A 21,020-nucleotide genomic window follows, 5' to 3' on the forward strand; every position below is an offset into this window, starting at 1 on the left:
GATGGAGGAGGAGCTTCTGGAACAGCGGCCCCTTGCTTAGTCTCCCTGATGTATGCTTTGAGTTGACGCAATCCCGTGTCGGCTTTTAAACCACGAAGGAATTAAATGCCGCGATGTTCCCGCAAGGAACCCTCAGCGAGTCCGAGCAGTCCCCTTCCACACTCTGCCCAGAGTGTGCCCACTGCACCCATGCTAAGCGTTCCAGACCAGGTTTCATTCATTCACTCACTCACAGCCGTCCTGCCTGCAGAGCCTCCCGAGGACCCTGTGAGGTACGCAGGGCAGGCAAATGTCCCCATTGTCCGGATCAGGACCTGCAAATCAGGGCGGCCTAGCGATTGGCTAGGGACCCCCCATGGCTGGCCACGGTCTCCCGACTTGGCTGGTCTCAAGCTAGAGCCCAGATTCCCAGTGCAGGCCCTTCCCGGGCAGTGCCCTCTCCTGGGAGCAGCTGGGCGGCCAGGTGGCGGCAGCACCCTCTGCACCGCCAGGGGGCGGCAGATGGACGTCTGCCTGGTTGGCGGGGTTGGGGGTGGTGGTGCCCGTTCCAGGCCTGGTCTGGTCCTCTGCGTTGGTTCCCTGCCCAGGCAGGCAGGCCAAGGGCAGTGAGGACAGAGGCCCCTTTCTTGCTGAGGGAGCTACCTGGGGAGAGGGACACAGGCATTAACGGGGCCCCCCACAGGCGGGGGCTGGGAGGGTGGGGAGCCCTTCCCCTCAGAGCCCCCTCTGCCCAGGCGCCGTGCAAGGCCCCTGGTTCGCTTTTTCTGGGGATTCCTCACGAGCAGAGGGGGGAGCCTCCCCATTCTGCAGCAGAGACCAGGCTTTGCGCAGGGGGCCTGCACTGGGGGTGCCGAGGGGCTGGGGCTCTGGCTGTGCTCCCGGCTTTGGGACTTCTCAGGGAGGTGCTGGAGGGTCCACCCTCATCCTCTGGCAAGGAAGGCCCCTCTACCCCGCCCCCCAGGGTTCCTTCCTTGGGCACATCCACAAAGTCCCCATTGCCGCTTCCTCAGAGGAGGGTGCTGGGACAGCAGCTGCAGTCCACCTGTCAGCCCCGCAGGGCCAGCTCCCTCCTGCCTTCTCTCCATGGGCCACACCTGGGCATGGACGCCATGCTTCCTCCTCAAGCTGAGAAGGGGCAGGTCTGGCTCTCTGCAGAGGCCAATTCCCAGAACAGGACCCCAGGAAGGGCCCCTGGGCTCAGAGGACCCTCTCTGGGCTTGCAGTGGCCCCTGCTCTGGCCCTGCCCATGTAAGCCAGGGGAGAAGGGTACTGGGCCATTGGGTGGGAGGCCTTGGCAGATTGGTCACCTCCCCTTCTCTGCCTCCCCTTCCTTCCCCCAACTCCAATGACTGAGCCAGTCCCAGAGAGGGGCTTGGACTTGCCCAGAGCCCCCCAGGGCATCAGCAGTGGGAACCCAGGGCTCCTGCAGCTGAGCCAGACCCACATAATTTCCATCGCAGAATCTGCTGTTGATGTCCTCGGAGTCCCTCCCACTGTCAGGCCCTGCCAGCTGGACAGAAAGCGGCCCCTCCAGGGCGTGGCCCAGAAGATCAGGGCGAGGCAGCGTGGGGGCGGCTGCGATCCTGGGCGGGAGGGCTCCTTCCCTGTCTCCCACTATTTTCACATATTCCGTCTGAGACCCCGGGATCTGCCCTCCGGGCAGCTGCCAGTGGCCACGGCTCTGGGCCCAAACCAGGGGAATCCTGGCCTTTGTGCGGGGTCGGATGGCTTCCTGCAGCCCCCGGCCAGGGCAGAGGACGGGAAGGGGGCTCTGGGGAGCCCTAGCCCCTGTGCCTCCAGCCTCGAGTAATCCCGCCAGGGCAGCCCGATGCGCCAAGGGGAGGCGGGAAGCCTCGGCCCAGCCCGGTCCCCTCTCCCAGACGGCCATGCCAAGGCGCCCAGCGCGACAGGGGCCACCTCCTGACCACCACGGAGGTCCAGCGGCACCCACGAGGGACGCCCGGCCATCACTCCACGCGCGGTCGCTCGCCCCGGGAGAAGGGCCCCAGAAGTCCGGGCACCCCGGGAGCAAGCCGGTGGAACCCCCGCTGGCGCGCAGGCCCCGCCCACCGCAACTTTCGTGGGCTGCGGCGGGGCAGGAAGTGCTGGGGGCGCGGGGAGGTGCCAGACGGGCGCGTTGGCCCCGCCCCCGCCAGGCCGTGGCCGCGCCCCCGGCGCCCCCCGCCCCCGGAGCCGCGGAGTCAGCGAGTCTGAGCGTCCGGCGCAGAGCGTGGAGCCGCGGGCGGGCGGACAAAGCGGCGGCGGCGCGGGCGGCCCAGGCCCGGGACGCGCGAGCGAGCGACCCGCCGGGCCTTTGTCTCGGGCGGGGCCGGAGCGGCAGCGGCCGCGGGGTGCCCGGAGCGCAGAATGCGGCGCCCCGCGGGGCGGATCCGGGAACGCCGCTGCGGCGGGCGGCTCGGAGCTCGGCCCGGGGCCCCGGGACACCCGAGTGCGTGAAGGGGAACCCGGCGCGCTGCCCGGCGCCCGCCCCGCGGCCGCACGTGGGCGGGAGCGGCGGCCCGCGAGGAGCCGGAGCCGGAGGAGGAGGAGGAAGAAGAGGGACGCGCGGCGGCGCAGCGGGGACCCAGGGCCGCCCGCGTGAAGCCCCGCCCCGGCCGCCGAGCCCCGCGCGGGAGGCGGGATGCCCCGAGGCCGCAGCACTTGGGCTCGCGCGCTGCCCTGAGCCAGCTGGCCCAGCCGCGGCGGGCGCGCGGCGCCGCGGGCGCCATGGAGCAGTGGCGGCAGTGTGGCCGCTGGCTCATCGACTGCAAGGTCCTGCCGCCCAACCACCGCGTCGTGTGGCCCTCGGCCGTGGTCTTCGACCTGGCGCAAGCACTGCGCGACGGGGTCCTCCTGTGCCAGCTGCTGCACAACCTTTGCCCCGGCTCCATCGACCTAAAGGACATCAACTTCCGGCCGCAGATGTCCCAGGTGAGCGTCCGGGCGCGGCGGGAGGGGCGCCGGTGTTCGGGCGTTCGCGCCGCCGGGCGCGCTTACCGGAACGCGGAGGTCGCAGCCGCGGGAGGCAGGATCGCACTGGCTGGGGCTGCCATGCGCGGGATGTCGCGGGCAGCGGGAGGGGCGGTAGGGAGAGGGCGCGCCCGGGGCCTCCAAGCGGCTCCACTGAGTGGCGACCTTCGGAGGTGCGAAGTTGGCCAAAGTCCCCCAAGCCTGGGGCGAGCCTCCGCTGCCCGCGCGGGTACTGCTTGGGTGCGCGCATTCCTCGGTGAGGGCCTCCCGGGATGCGGGGAGACTCCTGGCTTTGCCGCCCGCTCTCCTGGCCCGGGGCTCTGCGACTGTCCCTGCTGGCCCCAGGAAGCCGGCCGCGTCGAGGGTCGCACTCTCGGGCTTTGCAACCGAAGACTGGACGCTGGAAGGACCGGCGGGCGCGCTCACTGCGCCTGCCCCGAGTGCGGCCGAGGGGCCGGGTGGGGCGGGGGCGGGAGCCCTCGGACGGGAGCGGAGCGGGTGGGTCTGGGGCTCTCCTTTGTCGGCGTCCGCCTCCCCCAGGACCTGGGCGCGGGTCGAGCCGCTTCAGAAGCCTGCAGGGCTACTCTACTTAGCGCCAGCTGGGGCCCCGTCGCCTCCCCAGCACCCCCACCCTTCCGTCGGGCCCTTGAGTGTGGCCTTTGTCGCGGAGGAGGCACGCGTGTGGCCGCAGGGCCGGGCAGGAAAATGTCCGCTGCGCCGGCCGGAGCTGCTTTTCTTGGCCCCGTAGAGGGAACTTGGCCAAGAATGGAGCAGAATCGAGATCCCGTCCCGCCCTTCAGGGGTCGCGAAACCCTGACCCGGAGCAGCGCAGAGGTGGGGGGGAGCCGAGAGAGAGGCGGGGGCGCCCGGTCTAGCCCGCACTGCCTGGGCGCGCCGTGCCCGCAGCCGCAGCCCCTTCCCCAGCTGCCCTCGAACTGCGGACAGAGGCGGTTCTGCGGCGGGACCTGGGCAGACGCGGTGCTGGGAGGGCGGGATGGAGTGAGTCACGGTTCCCAGTCGCTCCAGGCCCCAGGCCGCCAGGCCTCTGCCCTTTGGGACGCCTGTGTTTCCTAGGAGATGGGCCCTCTCTGGGATGGGGTGGCTGCTGACAAAGGACAGCCCCCGGGGGAAGGGGTCGCCCTCCCACTCGGTAATGACAGCCGGAAAAGGAGCCCTCCGGCCATCCTTCAGCACGTCCCAGCCGTCACCACTGTCCCAGCCGTACCTCCCCGCGGTGGGCGCGCACTGCAGAGTGCTGCTCAGAGCCCCGCTGGCAGCTGGGAAGTACTTTCCCCATTTCATGGCTAGAGAAACCCAGGGGAGAAGGGTCCTGCGGGCGAACAGCTGGCTCTGGTAGGAGCCTCTGCATGTGGTTTGAACTTCAGGGCCGCCCAGGCTGGCTGCTCTGCTGCTCGCAGGGTCTGGCTGATTGGCAGGAAGGCCAGGGCTCCCGGCAGAGGCAGGGCTGGGTCTGCACAGAGGGGGCTGGGCCTCCCCAGCTGTGGTTTGGGCAGGGTGGGAGGAGGAGGGGCCCCTGGCTGTGGCAGGTGGCTCTGCTCAGCCTCTGCTGCAAGTTCAAATCGGAGACTTCCGGGGTCCCTGGAGCCATTGCTGGGGCAGCAGCAGCAGCACTGACACAGTCCCCTGGAGTCCTGCTGCCCCTGGCCCAGGGGAGGGGGCCTGGGAGGCTGGGTGGTAGGGAGGACTAGATGGTGAAGGGTCCGTGTGGCCACATGCTCTGATTGAATCCTGGCACTGTCACCTCCCAGGTAAGCGAGGACCTGCGGGGCCTTAGTTCCCAGTGTCTGTGATGAGGGCAGTCGTAGTCGCCACCTGATAGCCGTGTTGTGGGGATTTGCTGGGGGAAAGCGCTGTGTTTCCCTGGCACGTTAGCAATTCCAGGGTCTCAGTCTGGACACTGGCAGGTCTCGCCCTTTGTAGCCGAGAGCCTGTCGCCTCTTCCGCTCTCCCCTCCTCTCACTTGGGGTGGGCTGGTCATGCCCCCCTGTGTGCATCTGTTGGCTGCACAGGGACACCTGCAGGTGCTGCTTTAACTCGCACCGAGTTGGTTGGCCCGACAGCCGTCTGGTATTCGTAGGTAAGGAAACCACTTTCTTTGCCACGTGGGGCTGAACAAGGCTCGCAAAAGGGACTTCGCAGCCTCTCTCTGGCTGTTCTCTGCTATCCAGGAAACTTACGTTTCCTACAGGGGAAGGGGAGATGTCACCTCGGCCCACAGTGATTGGAGCTCAAGAGAAATCGCAGCTGCTCCTGCTTACCCATGCTGCCGCGGGCTAGGCAGGATCCTGGGCCGCCTGTGCCGTCCGGTTCCATAAATGACGGTGATGGTTCAGAGAGGTGGGCAGCCCACCCAGGTCTCCCTCCCAAGACTGTTTAAATAAATTATAACTTTAAAAGACTTCCTAGGCCGTCTTGCTGACTTTCTGACAGATGCTTTGGGCCACATTCTTGGATTTTCATGGCATGTGTCTGTTGTCATGGGATGGGTGGGGTGAGGGGTGTGTGTTGTCATGGGATGGGTGGCGTGAGGGTGTGTGTTGTCATGTCATGGACGGGTAAGGGGTGTGTGTTGTCTGGGACGGGTGGGGTGAGGGGTGTGTGTTGTCATGGGATGAGTGCAGTGAGGGGTGTTGTCATGGGATGGATGGGGGTGTGTGTCTGTTGTCATGAGATGGGTGGGGTGAGGGGCGTGTGTTGTCATGGCCAGGTAAGGGGTGTGTGTTGTCATGTCATGGATGGGGTAAAAGGGTGCGTGTTGTCTGGGATGGGTGGGGTGGGGGTGTGTGCCTGTTTTCGTGGGTATCTGGGTCCTGGTGAGTTGGCAGGGCCCCTCCAGGCACACAGCAGGGTCTCCCATGTCCTTGCCTGTCACAGAGTGTGGGACTGTCCAGCTTAGAGGCCTCTGTGATGCCCCCACCAGAATGCCCCACCAGCTTCTCATGGTGACACCCTGTTTTCGAGGATTTGGAGAGCCCTTCCTACTTTGAGTTTATCTTAACTGAGTTAATGGCCCTAAAGCACCAAAATAGCAATGTGCATTTAATGAGCTCCTGCTGTGTACAGAGCCAGGTACTAGGAGACGGTCACAGAGAGATACCAGTTGCCCACCTGGTCATGCCCTCTTTTTTTAGAGGCAGGGTCTTGCTCTGTCACCCAGGCCAGAGTGCAGTGGTGCAATCACAGCTCCCTGCAGCCTCAGAGTCATGGGCTTAAACGATTCTCCTGCCCCAGCCTCCTGAGTAACTGGGACTACAGGTACTCGTGCCACCCGGCTAATTCTTCTATTTTTTGTAGAGATGAGGTCTCACTATGTTGCCCAGGCTGGCCTTGAACTCCTAGGCTCAAGCAGTTCTCCCACCTTGGCCTCCCAAAGTGTTGGGATTACAGCTGTGAGCCACCATGCCTGACCTTATTTTATTTTTTTATTCAAAATGCCTGGGAGCCACCGTGGGTTTAATTAAACTAATTAGGTATGGCCACAATCTGCTGATGCTGATGAGAGACCGAGTGTGTCTGGAGCGGCTTCGGTTGGGAGGTCCAGAGGTGGCCCATACCGGCAGACAGCCCTTGTGGCGGCCTGCAGCTTGCACCTTTGGGGCACCGCCTGCCCGGCCTCTGACCTGCCCACACCACTCGGCGTGGCCGGGGTTTGTCCCCCACCTCAGCTCCTGCTCCTGCCTTTCCCCTGACACTCCCGTCTGGCCACCTTCGGCATCCTCCCGCCATGCCTTTTCCATCCGTGCCTGCCCTTCCTGTAGGAGGGGGCTTAGGGGCCCCCCTCTGGGAAGCTGCCTCTGAGCTCACCCTCTCCCCAGCTGGTCCCTCAGCGTCCCAAGCCTGGCTCTCGGCTCCCAGTGTTGCGGGTGTGTCTGTGGCCTTGCACGGTCCACTGTTTGTCACTTGAGGACCCTTACTGCTTGCTCTGCAGAACCCAGAGCAGACTGAGGGCAAAGGCTGCTGTGGGCCCCCGAGGCAGGGCTGCGGCGCGGCTGCCCCTCTCCGGTCTCGCAGGCCTGGCCTCCTCTGCTCCCTCCCTTCATCCAGGAGTAATCCCCGAGCGCCTGCCAGGTGCCACTCGGGTTTGTGCCTAGCGAGGGCAAGGAGCAGGCTGGGTCCATCCCGGCTCTCGTGGAGCTTCTAGTCAAGCAGGGGCACCCAGTGGGTGTGGATGACATGCTTGTTGACTGAAAAAGTGACATTCAATTACCCGGAGAGTTCCCAGTGCAGGCAGGACGTGCTGGGCTGGTGTGGCCGAGGTGGCCGAGGCAGGAGACACGGGCGGCGGGGGGCAGAGGAAGGAAGGCTGTCAGGGAGACAAGGAAGCCTTTTCTTTTCTTCTTTTCTGCTTTTTGGTAGATTTTGTTTTTAAAAACATTTTGACTCATGAAAAGTTGTAAGTTTTTTCGAGCCATTTGAGGGTAAGTTGGCAGCTTGGTGCTGTGCGTCCCCGGAGGTTTCACCAAGTGTGCTACGAACAACGGTACTCTCCTCTGTCACCAGGGCGTGGCCATATCAACCCGGGAGGCCACAGCGATCCGTCATCCCTTTTTAGGCTTCCTCAGTCGTCCTGATAAACTCCCTTAGTTGCAGGGGCACCCTCAGGCCCTGTGCGGCCTGCCCTTGTTTCTGCCTCTCGGCCGGGGACCCTGTCCAGCCCTTCTTTGGTTTTGGCGGCCGTGGCACTCTGGGAGGTCCAGGCTCCTTTTGCAGAATGTCCCCCCTGGGGGGTTGCCCCTGCAGGGAACAGCACAGCCGCCGGCGGCGCTCCTCACCTCCTGGCAGGTGTCGTGAGCTTTACCTTGGTCTCACTGCTGGGGAGGGCGTGTTTAACTGCGGGACTGAGACGGGTTCCTGGACCTCGCCGTGAAGCTGCTTTGCTGCCCTTTGCCGTTAACATGCGTTTTAAACAAGGTACTTTGAGACCATATGAGCGTCCCCCCTCTCTCTCCCTGCCCCCCCTTCATCCCTTCTCTCCCCCATTCTTTCCACTTTGGCTTATGGTTCTCTGTTTCACTCCATGCGTCATAATCTGTCACTGTCACTACTTACGTTATTTATACTGGCGCTCACATTGTCACGGCTTGACCAGCGAGAGCCGCTCCGAGCTGACGTCTGGGTGGTGTCTTCATGTCCCGATCACCTCGAGCTGCGAGGGGCGTGTGGACGCGAGCTTTACGCTGGCGGGTTCTGGCAGGATGTTCACGTCTCATCTGGTGTTTTCTTTGTCCCAGCTCGGGGGGTCGGCCGCGTCTCCGAGGGCTCTGGGTCCGTGGTAGAGGAGAGGGTGCTTAGAGGCCAGGGTCGGGGTGGGGCGTGCTCAGGCTCCTGGGGTAGTCCTGCTTCCGGGTGCTCCCGTGTGCACACCTGGGGAGCTGCACGTGTGTGCGCGAGTGTGTGCCACCGACGCCTGCGCGTGTTACGTGTGGACGTGTTTTCTGTCCAGTCAGTGTTGCCAGATGGACACAGTTAACGGGAACCTCGTCTGTGCTTTACAGCTGCCGGTGGTCATCATGAAAAAGTAAGAAGAAATGTCTAACGCTGATTTTAACAATGCGCTTTATTTAACCCGTGCATTCTCGACAGGGGCCTCACGCCCTGAGGGGTGAAAGCAGACCTTTGGGGTGCAGCAGTCTTGCTTTCCTGAGCGCCGCGCAGAGGCACGCGCTGAACGCGGTGTATCCACAGGGCAGCTGCGGCGTTAGAGCTTCATTCCGGAGGGCGATGAGAACGTCTGGAAGGCTCCTTAGGGGCAGGCGTGACCACACGCGTTTGCCAGCGTCAGCAGCTGGGGGGCGTCCTGCTGCTCCCCGTCCCAGGCCATGGTGGCGGGGGTGTCCCAGCAGCCGGGGTGGCAGAGGGGGCTGGACGCCAGGCAGGTCTGATGGTGGCCCCGGCTGCCCGCTCGGTGCCTCCCTCCACCCTGCAGGGATGGTGTTTCCCCTACGGCAGGCGATGAGACTGAGGCTCGGAGGGATGGGGTGATGGAAGGTTCCAGAGACGGTGGCTGTGCCCCAAAGCCATTGGGCAGCTGGATGGATGGGGGTGGGTGATCGGCCCTTGTGGTGCTGGCTTTGGGGGTGCCCTGGTCCTCTGGGGAAGAGGCTTGGTGCTGGGTCCCTGTGCCCCGGCCTGTGCAAGCTTAAAGCTGGAGAATGCCTTTGCACCCTGGTTCTGTCCTGCCCAGCACTGGTACCTCCGCTGGCCTGGAGAGACCCTGGGAGGTGTGGGGTCCCTGGGATGGTGGGGAGGTTGGGAGACAGGGAGCCAGTGCCTGAGTCTGGAGATGGCCCTGGGCCGGCTGGCTCTGCCCTCTGCCCCTGGCTTCGGGCTGTGCCTCCCCTGCTCCCGGGGGCTGGGCGGGCTCACTCTGGCTTACTCAGCTCCCTTCGGCTGGACCCTTGCTCTGGGCTTTGGCGGCAGAAGCAGAACCCCTGCCTTTGTGCTGCGGACTTTCGGGAGGAGGGACAGAAAGGACTGACCGGGACAGACAGAGATGGCGCTTTCAGATGCAGAGGGCAGGCAGGAGGCAGGGGAGTGATCCAGGGGGACGCCCAGGTGGCTTCCTGCCTGCTGGGTTTGCATGTCTGTCCCTGTCTTCCCCTTGCCAGGTGCACCTGTGCTCCCCAAATGTCATTTCAGTGGGACTGCGCTCGGCCTGCAGGCCACTCAGTGAAGTTCGGACTGGGGCCTTTGGGGACAGGCACGTCCTGGAGAGGTCGGTGGTCTCCGGGGACGGGTCCTCGAGGGCCTGGGCTAAGATGGGGCTCCACTGGTGAGGCGGGGGCTGGGCTGGGCTCTGAGGTCGCTCCTGGCTGTGTTTTGGAGCGGCCGTGGCTCCTGGCTCTGTGTCTGTCACAGGAAGTGTCCTGTAGGCCTGTCCCTCTGCCTTGTCAACATCCTCTGTCCGGGTTCCGGATGGCTGTGCGGTATCCGCTCCCTCCTGGTGCCCTGGGCTGCCCCGGCCCTGCCCACTCCGGCTGAGCCATCTCTGTGCGGCCCCCGCCTGGGGACCTGCTTCCCGGGGCCTGGCCGTGTGTGCAGCTGGGCAGCGGGCCCTCGACCCCACCAGGACGAGCCCCTGGGCAGCTCTGATTGGCGCTGGGGTGTCTGCGGGGTGGTCTGCCCTGCGGGAGGGCAGGCCCCAGCTCAGGCGCCGTGTTTTTGGTCGGTGCAAATCCCGAGCTCTGAGGGACCCTCGACTGGACAGTGTCCTGGGCCGCCCTGACTGTTTTGGCTTCTGGATCCAAAAGACAAACAAGGGAAACAGACACGCAGCCACGGAGGGGACAGGTCTGGGCGGTGGGAGCTTGGGCCGAGGGGCCAGGCCAGGCTGCCCCGAGTCAGGTGTCTGGAGGCTGCCAGCTGCCGGCGCGGCCTCACGGGTCCCGGTGCTGCTGGGAAGGTTGTGTTGTGATGGGAGGGTTTGCTTGTCGGTCTCTGTGTCAGGATTAAGAAAAATCACGTCACCAGACCAGCTCCTCGTCCCCCTGAGCCAACTTAACCTTGAAGCCACATATGCTCCTCTTGGTTTGTTTGGTTTTGTACTTTTGGTTTCAAAGGCAGCACATAGACATGGGGTCCTCCTGGCCCCTCCTGGAAACCACTAGCCTCGGCCTTTCCAGGAAGGGGGTGCCCGTCCCAGGCCCCCCGAGGCTCCCCTAGAGCCCCCTTTTCCTTGTCATCTGCATGCGGGTAGGGAAGGTTTTTTTTTTTTTTTGAGACAGGGTCTCACTCTGTTACCCAGGCTACAGGCAGTGGCATCATCACAGCTCACAGCAACCTCCAACTCCTGGGCTCAGGCAATCCTCCTGCCTCAGCCTCTCGAGTACTGGGACTGCAGGCGAGCGCCACCGGGTCCAGCTACCATTTAAATTTTTTGTAGAGACGGGGCCTGGCTGTGCTGCCCCAGGGCAGGTAGACTCCACGTCCCCTTCGCTCATCGAGGAGCAGAGGCTTGAAGCGCCCAGCTACCTGCCAGGGCCACTCCACTGTGACAGGCTGGCCTGGACTTGGCCCTGGACTTCAGGACTCCAGCGGCCATGCCCTTGACCACAGCTGCTGTGCCTGGGGGGCCAGTCAGCTCTGTGGGGTCTTCCCGGGGCCACTCCAGCAGGATGGGGTGAGGGGAGCCCGCTCAGCTGTGGAGGAGCTTGATTTTGTGTTCCATCTTTGTCATTTGTCAGTTGTGTGATTTTGGACAAATCATTTCGACTCTGTGAGCCTCAGTCTGTCTGTCTGTACATTGGGCATGATGCAGATAATAACAGTTCCTGTGACACGGGCGCAGGACTTGTGGTGGGCCTAGGTGGTTCGTGCGTCCACCCAGCGTTTACTGGCCCTACACCATGCCTGGCTCTGGCAGCGCTGCCTGTGGCTGGGAGGATGCAGTCAGATGTCACGCCGGCAGCATGGGGAGCAGCGCCCCTGTCTGCTGGGGACCCCAGGGGTGTGCATCCAGCGCGTGGGTAGGGCAGGGCTGGGAGGCTTCCTGGAGGAAGTGGCCTTTTAGCTGAGTCTTGACCGACAATGGGAGTGAGCCAGGTGAGGGTGAGGGGCTTCTAGGACAGGTCAGGCCTTGCTGGCCACTGACCCCACCAGGCCTTATCCTCCTCTTCCTCTCCCTTGATGTCCTGGGGTCTTTTGCCAGCTGTGCTTTCTCTGCAGTCAGCGAGTGGGAGTCTGACGCCCACCCCGGTGCGGGGGGCGAGGGGAGCCCTGCATCTTGGTCTTCCTCTTCGGGGACACACAGGTGTCCTTTTTCCTGGTGAGGGGCATTGATGGGTGGGCAAGAGTCTCACTAGCTGGCAGTGTCCCTGGGACAAGGGACGAGGGAGCTGCCCTTGTGCGGGGGCACCTAGGCCCCCCCCCCCCGCCATCACTGGGGTTGGTGAGGAGAGGCGTGTCTCCTCTGCACATTTTGCCCTGTTCTGTTGAAGCGCGTTCGTCCCCCGGCCTCTCTGGGTCTCCTTCCTGTCCGGGGGTGACTTTCTGCACTGCTGCCCTTTGCAGAGGGCCTGCTGGGGCCCCTCCAGGGTCAGAGGCCAGTCGTGTAGGGATGCTCAGGTGGCAGGATAACCTGTCAGCCCCTCCTCCCCAGGGCTGTCACAGGGAGGCAGATGTCCCCGTGCCCGAGAAGCCCGTTCTTTGCTGGGTGTGGGGCTTTGGCACATTTCTTAACTTCTCTGAGTTTCATGGGACAGCGCTGGTTTCCCCTGCTGAGGGTGGGTGAGGGGGCAGGGAGAGGATGCTCTGGGCGTGCCAAGCGCGGGGCCAGGCAGGGCCCGATGCCCGACGGAGGTGGCGTCTGCGTCTATGTGCAGAGGGGACTTGCCCAGATGCCCTGGGCCGTGTGCCTCCCTCTTGGCCCTCATGGCTTTTCCACGTGCCTTTCTCGTGGCACATTTCTTGGGCTTTTCGTGTGCTGGGTCTTCACTGCTTGCCGACTCGGGTGCCCCAGCCAGAGTCACCTGGGCGTCCTTAAGGCTCCTGTTCTCTCTCCAGGAGTGAGGTGGGTGGTGGTGAGCAGGCAACGGTTCCCCGAATGCATGCCTGCCCCGCGCCCTGCCCCAGCCCGGCACCGTCCCCACCGTGGGCCCCACAAGCTCCTCGTCTGAGTTGCGGAGGGGAAGGGCCCTGCCCACCTCCTGCCGGTGGCCCGCGCCCAACTCAGGGGAGGGGGTGGGGGGAGATGGGTCCAGTGGGCATGGCGGCTCTCGGGCCACTTGCTTCACGTCTGGGCCTCCGTTGCCTCTCCTGTAAACGGGGCCGTCGTTTCTGCCCCCCACGCCTGCAGGAGTGGCCGGGAGGTGGGCGTGGAGGGGGTGTGAGTCAGTGCCCCTCGCTGGGGTGAACGCCAGCCGCCCTCCGCAGGGTCGGGGAGTGCAGTAACTCTTGCAGGGAGCAGCCCCGCCGATGGCTCCGTGCTCCGTGCTCTGGTTGACAAGTCCCGGCTTCTACTGTTTCTTAAGGAGGCGTTTTCTCACGGTGGCGGCTCGGGCTTCTGCATTTGTCTCCTGGAACTGGCAGGCCCAGGCAGCATCTGCTTTCAGTAACGACGTGGGCTTTCTGCTGCTTTCTTTGAGAGAATCTCGACGTGTAGACATGCGCTAATGATGCAATGCTCCCGGCGCCTCCCCCGCCCGCACCCCATCCCCAGCATTGGGGCGCTCCGGGGGTGTGAGCCCTGGAGATGCTCTCAGTGAGGATCAGGGTGGGGCCAGTGCACCTCTGGATCGTTTGATTAGCGGGAGCCGAGGGTTTGATTAGCACCCGGCGAGGACAGATGCCTTGTCTGGGAGTGAATAACCGAGTCAATAAATCCAGGCTGTAAACCTCACCTTTCGCAGCTGGGTGTGTGTGTGTGTGTGTGTGTGTGTGTGTGTGTGTTTATGGCCTGGCTGAGCTGAGCAGCTGGGCTTCCCGGCAGTGCTGTTTCTGGGACCAGGGCTGAGTGGTGTGTGGGGGAGTGAATGAATCAGAATGGACTTGGGGTCAGGAAACTGGGCTTGCTCTGCCATCCGTGCTGTGTGACCTTGGGCGAAAGGCCCCCCTGTCTGTGCCTGTCTGCATCTCTGACCAATCTGGGTGATGCTATCCGCCCCTCTCGCTGATTTGGGGGCTCACACTGCTCTCTTTGAAGCGACCGAGGGCTCTGAGCCTCCATAGCCGAAGGGGCCTTATTTTGCCGCAGGGCTGTCTGCCCTCTGGGGACGCTGTGTTGGACAAGGAGCTGCCCTGTTGGGGGAAGCCCTGGCCGCTTCCCCACAGTGAGTCAGGGCCCAGGGGTGCGGGTGGCCCCTGAGTGGCAGGTTCTGCTGATGGAAGACAGAGACCCCGACTGTGGCTCAGCCGCACCTGCGCTGGCTCCTGGGGTTCCTGTCCCGCCCTGGCCCTCCCCCCTGGGCCTCAGCCCTCCGAGTTACGAGTTACGGGTCCCCAGGTGCCGGCGAGGGCCGGCCTTTGCAGGGTGGGGGATGGTCAGCCCGGGCAGGAGGCCAGAGAGTCACGGCCACATCTTGCCGCCCCCAGCGGCCTTCGGCCTTTCTCTGGCTTTACCGTCCAGTGGCCCAGGACCGAGACGTGTGGGCCAGTGCCTGGGCGCCTGTCTGTGTCGGGCGGGCCGTGGGCCCAGCCGGGACAGCTTCTCGTGCTGGGGCGGCACTGGCCGGGCGCACTCGAGCCCCAGCCCCCGAGCGCTGGGGCACAGCGGAGTCGGGCTGCTTCCGGCTGCCGTGGAGAGGCCCACAGAGATGGTCCCCACTGATTCAACCCGAGGGGCTCCCTGGGGGCCCGGCCCTGCGGAGGGCTGTCCTCATGACAGCCCAGGATAGTAGGCGTTAGGACTATGGCGTTTGAAAGCTGTGGAAACAGGCTCAGAGCACCAAGATCCTGCCTGGGTTTGCCGGGGGGAGGCGACGGCAGGACTCGAACCCGTGGCTTCATGGCCCGTGGCCTTGGCGCCCTCTCCCTGGCGCCGTGGGCTCCTGAGATGCTGGGATTTGTATCCGTCTAAACATTCCCGCCCGTGATTCATGTGCTGCCAGCCGCGCTCTTTTTCTCTGAACTGGTGTGTGTAATAAAATGTGTTTTTCTCAGAAAAGGGAAAATAGAATTTTCACACACCACTCCCTCTTCATGCAAATAAACCTTGGGAGAAATCGGCCTGTCATCTCTTTGGGTGTATTTTGTGGTAATTTAGCTGCTTAAATGAAACATCTGTTCGCCAGCGAGGCCCTGGGAGAGCGGCTGTAGATTAAAACAGGAGAGCGGGGGTGTCGTTTGCGTTACTGTCATCGAGGGGCGGCCGCCAAGTCAGACCCGCGTCCCGGAGGGAGCCCTGGGCACCAGCCCGTGGGGCAGGGACAGGTGTGTGGGCTGGAGCCGGCGCGGCTTCCCTTCTGGTGGCGGGACCAGGGGCCGGGCGGGCCGGCGCTGAGGCTGCTCCAAGCAGGGCCCGGCGGGGCTCGGGCAGAGCTGCCCTGGCTCTGTCTGTCGAGGGGACCCGCAGACCCCCACGGCTCCGCCAGCGTCCTCCCTCACGGAAGGAGCTTCCTCCCTCTAGCACCCTGTCCTGGGGTCAGACGCCGGCCCTGTGTGCCCCTGGAAAGCTTCTTGGTCACCCCCAAGTCTCAGTTGGCTCATCTGTGAGACGGGCTGCGGGGAGGTTGGGGAGCCCCCGCGGGTGTGGGCGTGGGTGCCGCCGTCCCTGGCTCCCGGCGGGCCCTTGAGCGTGGCTGGTGGTTCCAGCCTCCACCTTGGAATTGGCTTCTTCACATGACAGGTGTCCCCAGGGCCTGCTGGGCAGTGGTTTTCATCCGAGTTGATCGCTGTGTGGGGTGATCGGTGGGCTCCTCGTGGGGGACGGTCTCCAGAGCATCCTGTGCTGGTCGAGTGCAAGGTGACGTGTCGCTTGTGAGTGCCTGGCCCCTGGGGCAAGGGAGAGGCGGGTGAGACCGTGTCCTGCAGAGTCGGGGTTGGGGGGGAGCATGGACACAGCCTTTGTGGGGGGCCCTTGAGGGACGGCGGGGTGGAGGCCCAGGGCCGTGGGAGCAGGGGGTGCTGGGGCCACGGGGCCACACCACCCTGCACGTCTAGGGGAGGTGACAGCAACTCCGAGCCACTGCCTCGAAGGCTGCAGGGAGGTACGGGCGGGGGTGCTGGGTGGGTGACTTCATCCTGGGGGTGCCAGGGAACAGGGAGAGGGGTTGGTGGTGAGAACGTGGTGTGCAGGGATTTGGCTTCAGAAAGCTCCGCTGCGGCTCCGCTGGGACTGGCCGGAGAGGCAGGCCTGGCCCTGGGGGCAGACATGGCTGTCCAGGAAGGGGCCTGCCCTGGGGCGGGGTTGGGGGTGGGGGTGGACTTGGACATGGACATGGGTGATGAAGACGGTGCCCCGTGTCAGGCTCGGGCAGTGTGGGGGATGGCGGGGCCCCTCTGGAGTCGGCCCCTGGGGTTCGGGCTGCGCCATTGGCCGGCGGTACACGGAGGCGGCTCTCCCCACGCTCTGTCCAGAGTCTGCCCAGACCAGACTTGAGGGACCTTTCGGCTCTACCGGGGTGTCCCTGTCTGGCCTTGTGCTCTCTGCTGCCTTTCCTGTCCCCGTGGCACCTACTGTGACCGTGTCCAGGTTGCTGGACTTGACGGTGGGTGGGGAATCGTCGTGGGGGGTGGAGCTGGCCCCAGCCTGGGGGTGGCCAGACTCAGCCGCCTCTTGCAGAGCCGGGTCCCGGGCTGGTGTCCACATTCTTTCTCCTTCCGTGTCCTTGCGCTGTGTGCCACGCTGACACTCTGCTGCAGAGGCAAAGGTCACAGACAGGTGCCGACCTTCCCTCCTCGCGGCGGGGCGGGCGCGTCAGAGTCCGGCTCTCTGGGGAGTGTGAATCCCTCCCGTGGGATTCGGTCAGGTAACGAGGTGGCCGTGCAGACACCCAGCTAAACTGCCTGGAAACCCAGACGGTGCTGTCTGTTCTTTCGAAGTGGTTTTGCTATGAAAAGAGTGGTTTTTCTTAAAAAGCGCATCGCCGTGGATTGATTTTCCGGGGACTCCTTCATTGCTATTGATCCGGTAAAGCTGTAATCGGGAAGGAGCCCCGCCGTGCTTGTGTTGAGGGCAACTCGCTAACCTCGTCGGTTTCTCAGCGAGACGCATCTGCTGCGACTCAGGGCGGCCCCACGTCGAGAGCTGGGGAGCCAGCTGTGAGTATCTGGGGTCTCGGCCTCCAGCCCCGAGCTTGGGCCACTGCCCTGCCCCGGCAGACCCCAGCAGGGGGTCCAGGGCTGACGGAGGACAGCGCCGTTGTCTGAAACTACTTGGGGAGGCAGAGACCAAGGGTGGCTCCCTCTCCGGGCCACCGCTTCTTGCGTGTCTGAGAGACGCCAGCTCTGTAACAGGACGGTGTGTAGCCGGAGGCCGTCTGCTGTGTGGTGCAGGCTCTGCCGTCTCCAGGACGGACACAGCTCTGTCCAGGTCCCCAGGGCGACCCACGGGGTAGGGACCTGGGGGACCGTGGGACTGACTCTTCGGGTCTTGGCGAGAGTGGCAGGCACCAGAGCTTTGAGAATTGCATCTCTGAGCCTCCCTTGCCTTTTTGTGGGTTTTGTTTTTTCACCTTTTAGAGTGTATTGTTTGTTTGATTGATACATAACACTTGCACATATTTACAGGGTACATGATTTTTTTTTTAAGACAGGGTCTCACTCTGTCAGCTGGGCTAGAGTGCAATGGTGTCATCATAGCTCACTGCAACCTCCAATTCCTGGGCTCACGCGATCCTCCTGCCTCAGCCTCCCGAGTACCTGGGACTACAGGCGAACACCATGTTGCCCAGATAACTTTTCTGTTTTTAGTAGATATGGGGTCTTGCTCTTGCTCAGGCTGGTCTGGAACTCCTGACCTCAAGCAAACCTCCCGCCTCAGCCTCCCAGAGCGCTGGGGTTACAGGTGTGAGCCACCTGGCCTGGCTGATATTTGATACATGCGTACAGTGTGTAAAGGTCAAATCAGGGTAATTAGGATGTCCATTATCTCAAATATTTATCATTTCTTTGTGTTGGGAACATTTCAAATCTTCTCTTCTGGCTGTTTTGATATATACAATAAATTTTATATAATTCGTACTAGTGTGCTATCAAACTCTAGAACTTTCTCCTTCTAACTTCATGTTTGCACCTATTAGCCAACCTCTCTCCCTGCACCTCCCACCCCAGCCTCTGCCGACCTTCCTGCTGCTCCGTGAGGTCGACCGTGTGAGCTCCCACGTGTGAGCACTTGAGACCTTTTCCTGCGGAGCCTGGCTTATTTCACTGAACAAAATGACGTCCAGTTCCATTCGTGTTGCTGCAAATGGCAGGATTTCATTCTTTTTCATGGCTGACTAGTATTCCGTTGTGTACGTATACCCCGTTTTCAAAATTCATGTACATGGTGGCGGACGCCTGGGTGGACTCTGTGTCTCGGTGTTGTGAGTAGTCCTGCAGCGAACACGGCACGCACGTACCTCTGTGCTACGCCGGTTTCCGTTCCTTTAGACCTGTGCCCCGCGGAGGGTTGCTGGCTGAGGCGTAGATGCATTTTCAGTTTTGTGAGAAGCCTGCACACCGTCTTCCCCCGTGGCCGCACTCCGCCGCCTTCCCCCGACAGCGGGCTGTCCTCCTTTCCCTCGTCACCGACAGCGTGTTGTTTTTTGGCCTTGTTGGTAATGGCGACCGTAGCTGGGGGGGATGATGCCTCATCGTGGTTCTGAGTTGTTTTTCCCTGGTGGCTGGCGATGCTGAGCATTTTTCATCTGCCTCTTGGCCGTGTGTGCTCCTCTTCCCTCGGAAGTGTCTACGCAGACTGTTGGCCCTTTTACTAATGGGATCGTTGGCTGCTTTTGCCGTCGAGTTGTTGGGTCCTTTATCCCTCGTCAGGCAGGCGGTTTGCACGTGTGTTCTCCCATCCTGAAGGCTGTTTCTCCTTTCCGTGCAGACGCTTAGCTCCATGTGACCCCATTTGTCTACTTTTGCTTTGGTTGCCTGCGTTTGAGGTCTTGCCCCCAAAATCTTTGCCCAGACCCATGTCCTGAAGCATCTCCCTGACGCTTTCTTTTAGTAGTTTTATAGTTTCGGGTCTTACGTTTAAGTCTTTAATCCATTCTGATTTGATTTTCGTGTATGGTGAGTCTTCTGCGTGTGGGTATCCGGTTTGCCCAGCACCATGTGTTGAAGAGCCTGTCCTTTCCCCACTGAGCATTCTTGGCACCTTTGTCGGAAATCAGTTGGCTGTAAATACGTGGATTTATTTCTGGGTTCTTTATTTTGCTGCATTGGTTTATGTGTGTGTGTTTCTGCCAGTACCACGCTGTTCTGGTTGTTACAGTTCTGTAGTATATTTTGAAGTCAGGGAGCGTGATGCCTCCGGCTTTGCTCCTTTTGGTGGCTTTGGCTTTCAGGGCGTTCTGTGGTCTGTATGGTTCAGAGGGTCTTTTTTGCTGTGAAGAACGTCGTCGGTATTTTGGTCGGGGTTGCGTTGAATCTGTAGATTGCTTTTGGGACTGTGGTCATTTTCACAGTACTGATTCTTCCAATTCATGAACACGGGATGCCTTTCTATTTTTTTGTGACCTCTTCAATTTCTTACATCAGTGTTTTATAGTTTTTCTTACAGAGATCTTTTATCTCCTTGGTTAAATTTGTTCCTAGGCATTTTTTTTTTTTTTATTTTTTGGTAGCTATTGTACTAATAAGTGAGATTGCTGTCTTGGTTTCTTTTTCTGCTAGTCCATTGTTGGTGTGTGAAGTGCTACTGATTTTAGCATGTTAATTCTGCATCCTGCAACTTTACTGACTTTGCTTATCAGTTCCGGGAGTTTTTTGGTGGCGCTCGTAGGGGTTTCTCTGTGTAAGATCATGTCTTCTGCAGATAGGAACAGTTCGGCTGCCTCCTTTCCAGTTTGGACGCCCCTTTATTTCTTTCCCTGAGGCCCTGGCTGGGACCTCCAGTGCTCCACTGAGTGAGAATGGGGACAGGGGCTGTCCTGTCGTGTTCCGGTTCTCAGAGGAGCAGCTGTGAGCCTTTCCCATGTAGTGTCGTGTTAGCTGCGGGTTTAGCATATGTGGCCTTGACTGTGCTGAGGTTTGCTCCTCCTGTATCTACAGTTTTGAGGGTTTTTGTCATGGCGGGATGTTGAATTAATTTTATCCCGTGCTTTTTCTGCATCTGTTGAGAGGATTGTCTGGGTTTCGTCCTTCCTTCTGTTGATGTGATGTGTCGTGTCTATTGATTGATTGCTCTCATCGAGCCATCCTTGCATCCCTGGGGTGAAATCTCACTTGATCACCGTGAGTGATCTTTTTAATGTACCATGCTGGATTCAGTTTGCCAGTATTAATGTTTTGTTGAGGATTTTTGCATGTATATTCACCAGGGATATTGGCCTCTAGCTTTTTTTTTGTTGTGTTAAAATGTATTTTTTATCATACAGATATTACAAATTGCTTGTCAAAAGTATAGACATGTAGAATATATATACTGTATAAGCATGTATACATATAAAAATACACACATATATATACATATGTATATTTTTAAAGTTTGTTAGTCTTCTTACTGCCTAGAGGAGAGCTGTTTACTTTTAACCGTGGGCACCCTGTTCTGTTTACGGGACTGGGGCTGCTACGCTCACCACGTGGGCTGTTCCCCACACTCGATTTCAGGTAAAAGGCTGAGACGCGATTAGGCTTTTCTCGTATCCATGCCTGTCTTAAACGCCTTCCCGTGTGCCTTATTTAGCTGATTTCAAGATAACATATTTTTCCACGCTCTGACATCTCTGAAATCAGGGTGGGTCTTGGAGCCTTGTGATCAGGGGTGTGTCGGGGTTTCGCGGGCAGTTTTTCCCCTGGTGACGCATGAACTCATGCCATGTCTCGCACACGACAGTGCCCTGCTCGGCTGATAAAACGTGGCATTTCACACTCTTGATTGGACAGCTCTCTGTGCTTGAAAGTTCCGGAGTTGACACGACCAACCGCTGTGATTGGACGTGCGTGGCCCTCCTGCTCAGAAAGCCTGTCCTGGTTGCCTCCGACCCGGGACGGCCACTCCAAAGGCTGCCTGTGGGAATGGCCGGACCCTGCGGGCGCCTTTAAGTGTGGAGCTCACCCCAGGCCCTCCTAGGAGCAGGGCTGCGGAGGTTGACGCTCGGCCTGAGTGAGCCAGGGCTGGCGAGGACGGGGCCGCGCTGGCTTCATGGCGCCGGGCGCCTGCCCTCTCTGCACGCCGGTCCTCACGCCCCTCTCTGGGCTCTGGCAGTGGCGTTTGCTGGGTTGTCCTGGCCATGCCCATTGATCCTAGGCTGCCGACTCTGCCGGGGGCTTGGATCCCTGACTGATTGGCTATTGATTGGTGATGGTTGAAGGAACAATCTCTTCACCGGCCTCCTGTGCTGGGTCCTGGTAAAGTCCCCACTCTGCCTGGCACCGTCCCTGCTACATGCGAACGGTCTTTGCTCCACGACATAAGCACCGTCTGCCTTTGCATAAGTCCGAAG

At 61.3% G+C, this 21,020-nt stretch overlaps 1 protein-coding gene across 3 annotated transcripts in view; it reads left to right on the forward strand.

Annotated features, from left to right (window-relative positions):
- The first annotated feature begins 2,269 nt into the window (after nt 1-2,269).
- The window catches only part of VAV2 (vav guanine nucleotide exchange factor 2), a 150,471-nt gene continuing 131,720 nt past the window's right edge, over nt 2,270-21,020 (forward strand). The window contains exon 1 of one of the 3 annotated variants that reach the window (XM_069477064.1): nt 2,270-2,931. In XM_069477064.1, coding sequence (XP_069333165.1) covers nt 2,728-2,931 — 204 coding nt within the window. In that variant the 5' untranslated portion in view covers nt 2,270-2,727. The remainder of the gene's footprint in view (nt 2,932-21,020) is intronic. The other 2 variants (XM_069477063.1, XM_069477065.1) reach the window with 2 other exon arrangements.

Source organism: Eulemur rufifrons, chromosome 7, assembly GCF_041146395.1.
Source record: "Eulemur rufifrons isolate Redbay chromosome 7, OSU_ERuf_1, whole genome shotgun sequence".
Taxonomy (NCBI): Eukaryota; Metazoa; Chordata; class Mammalia; order Primates; family Lemuridae; genus Eulemur; species Eulemur rufifrons.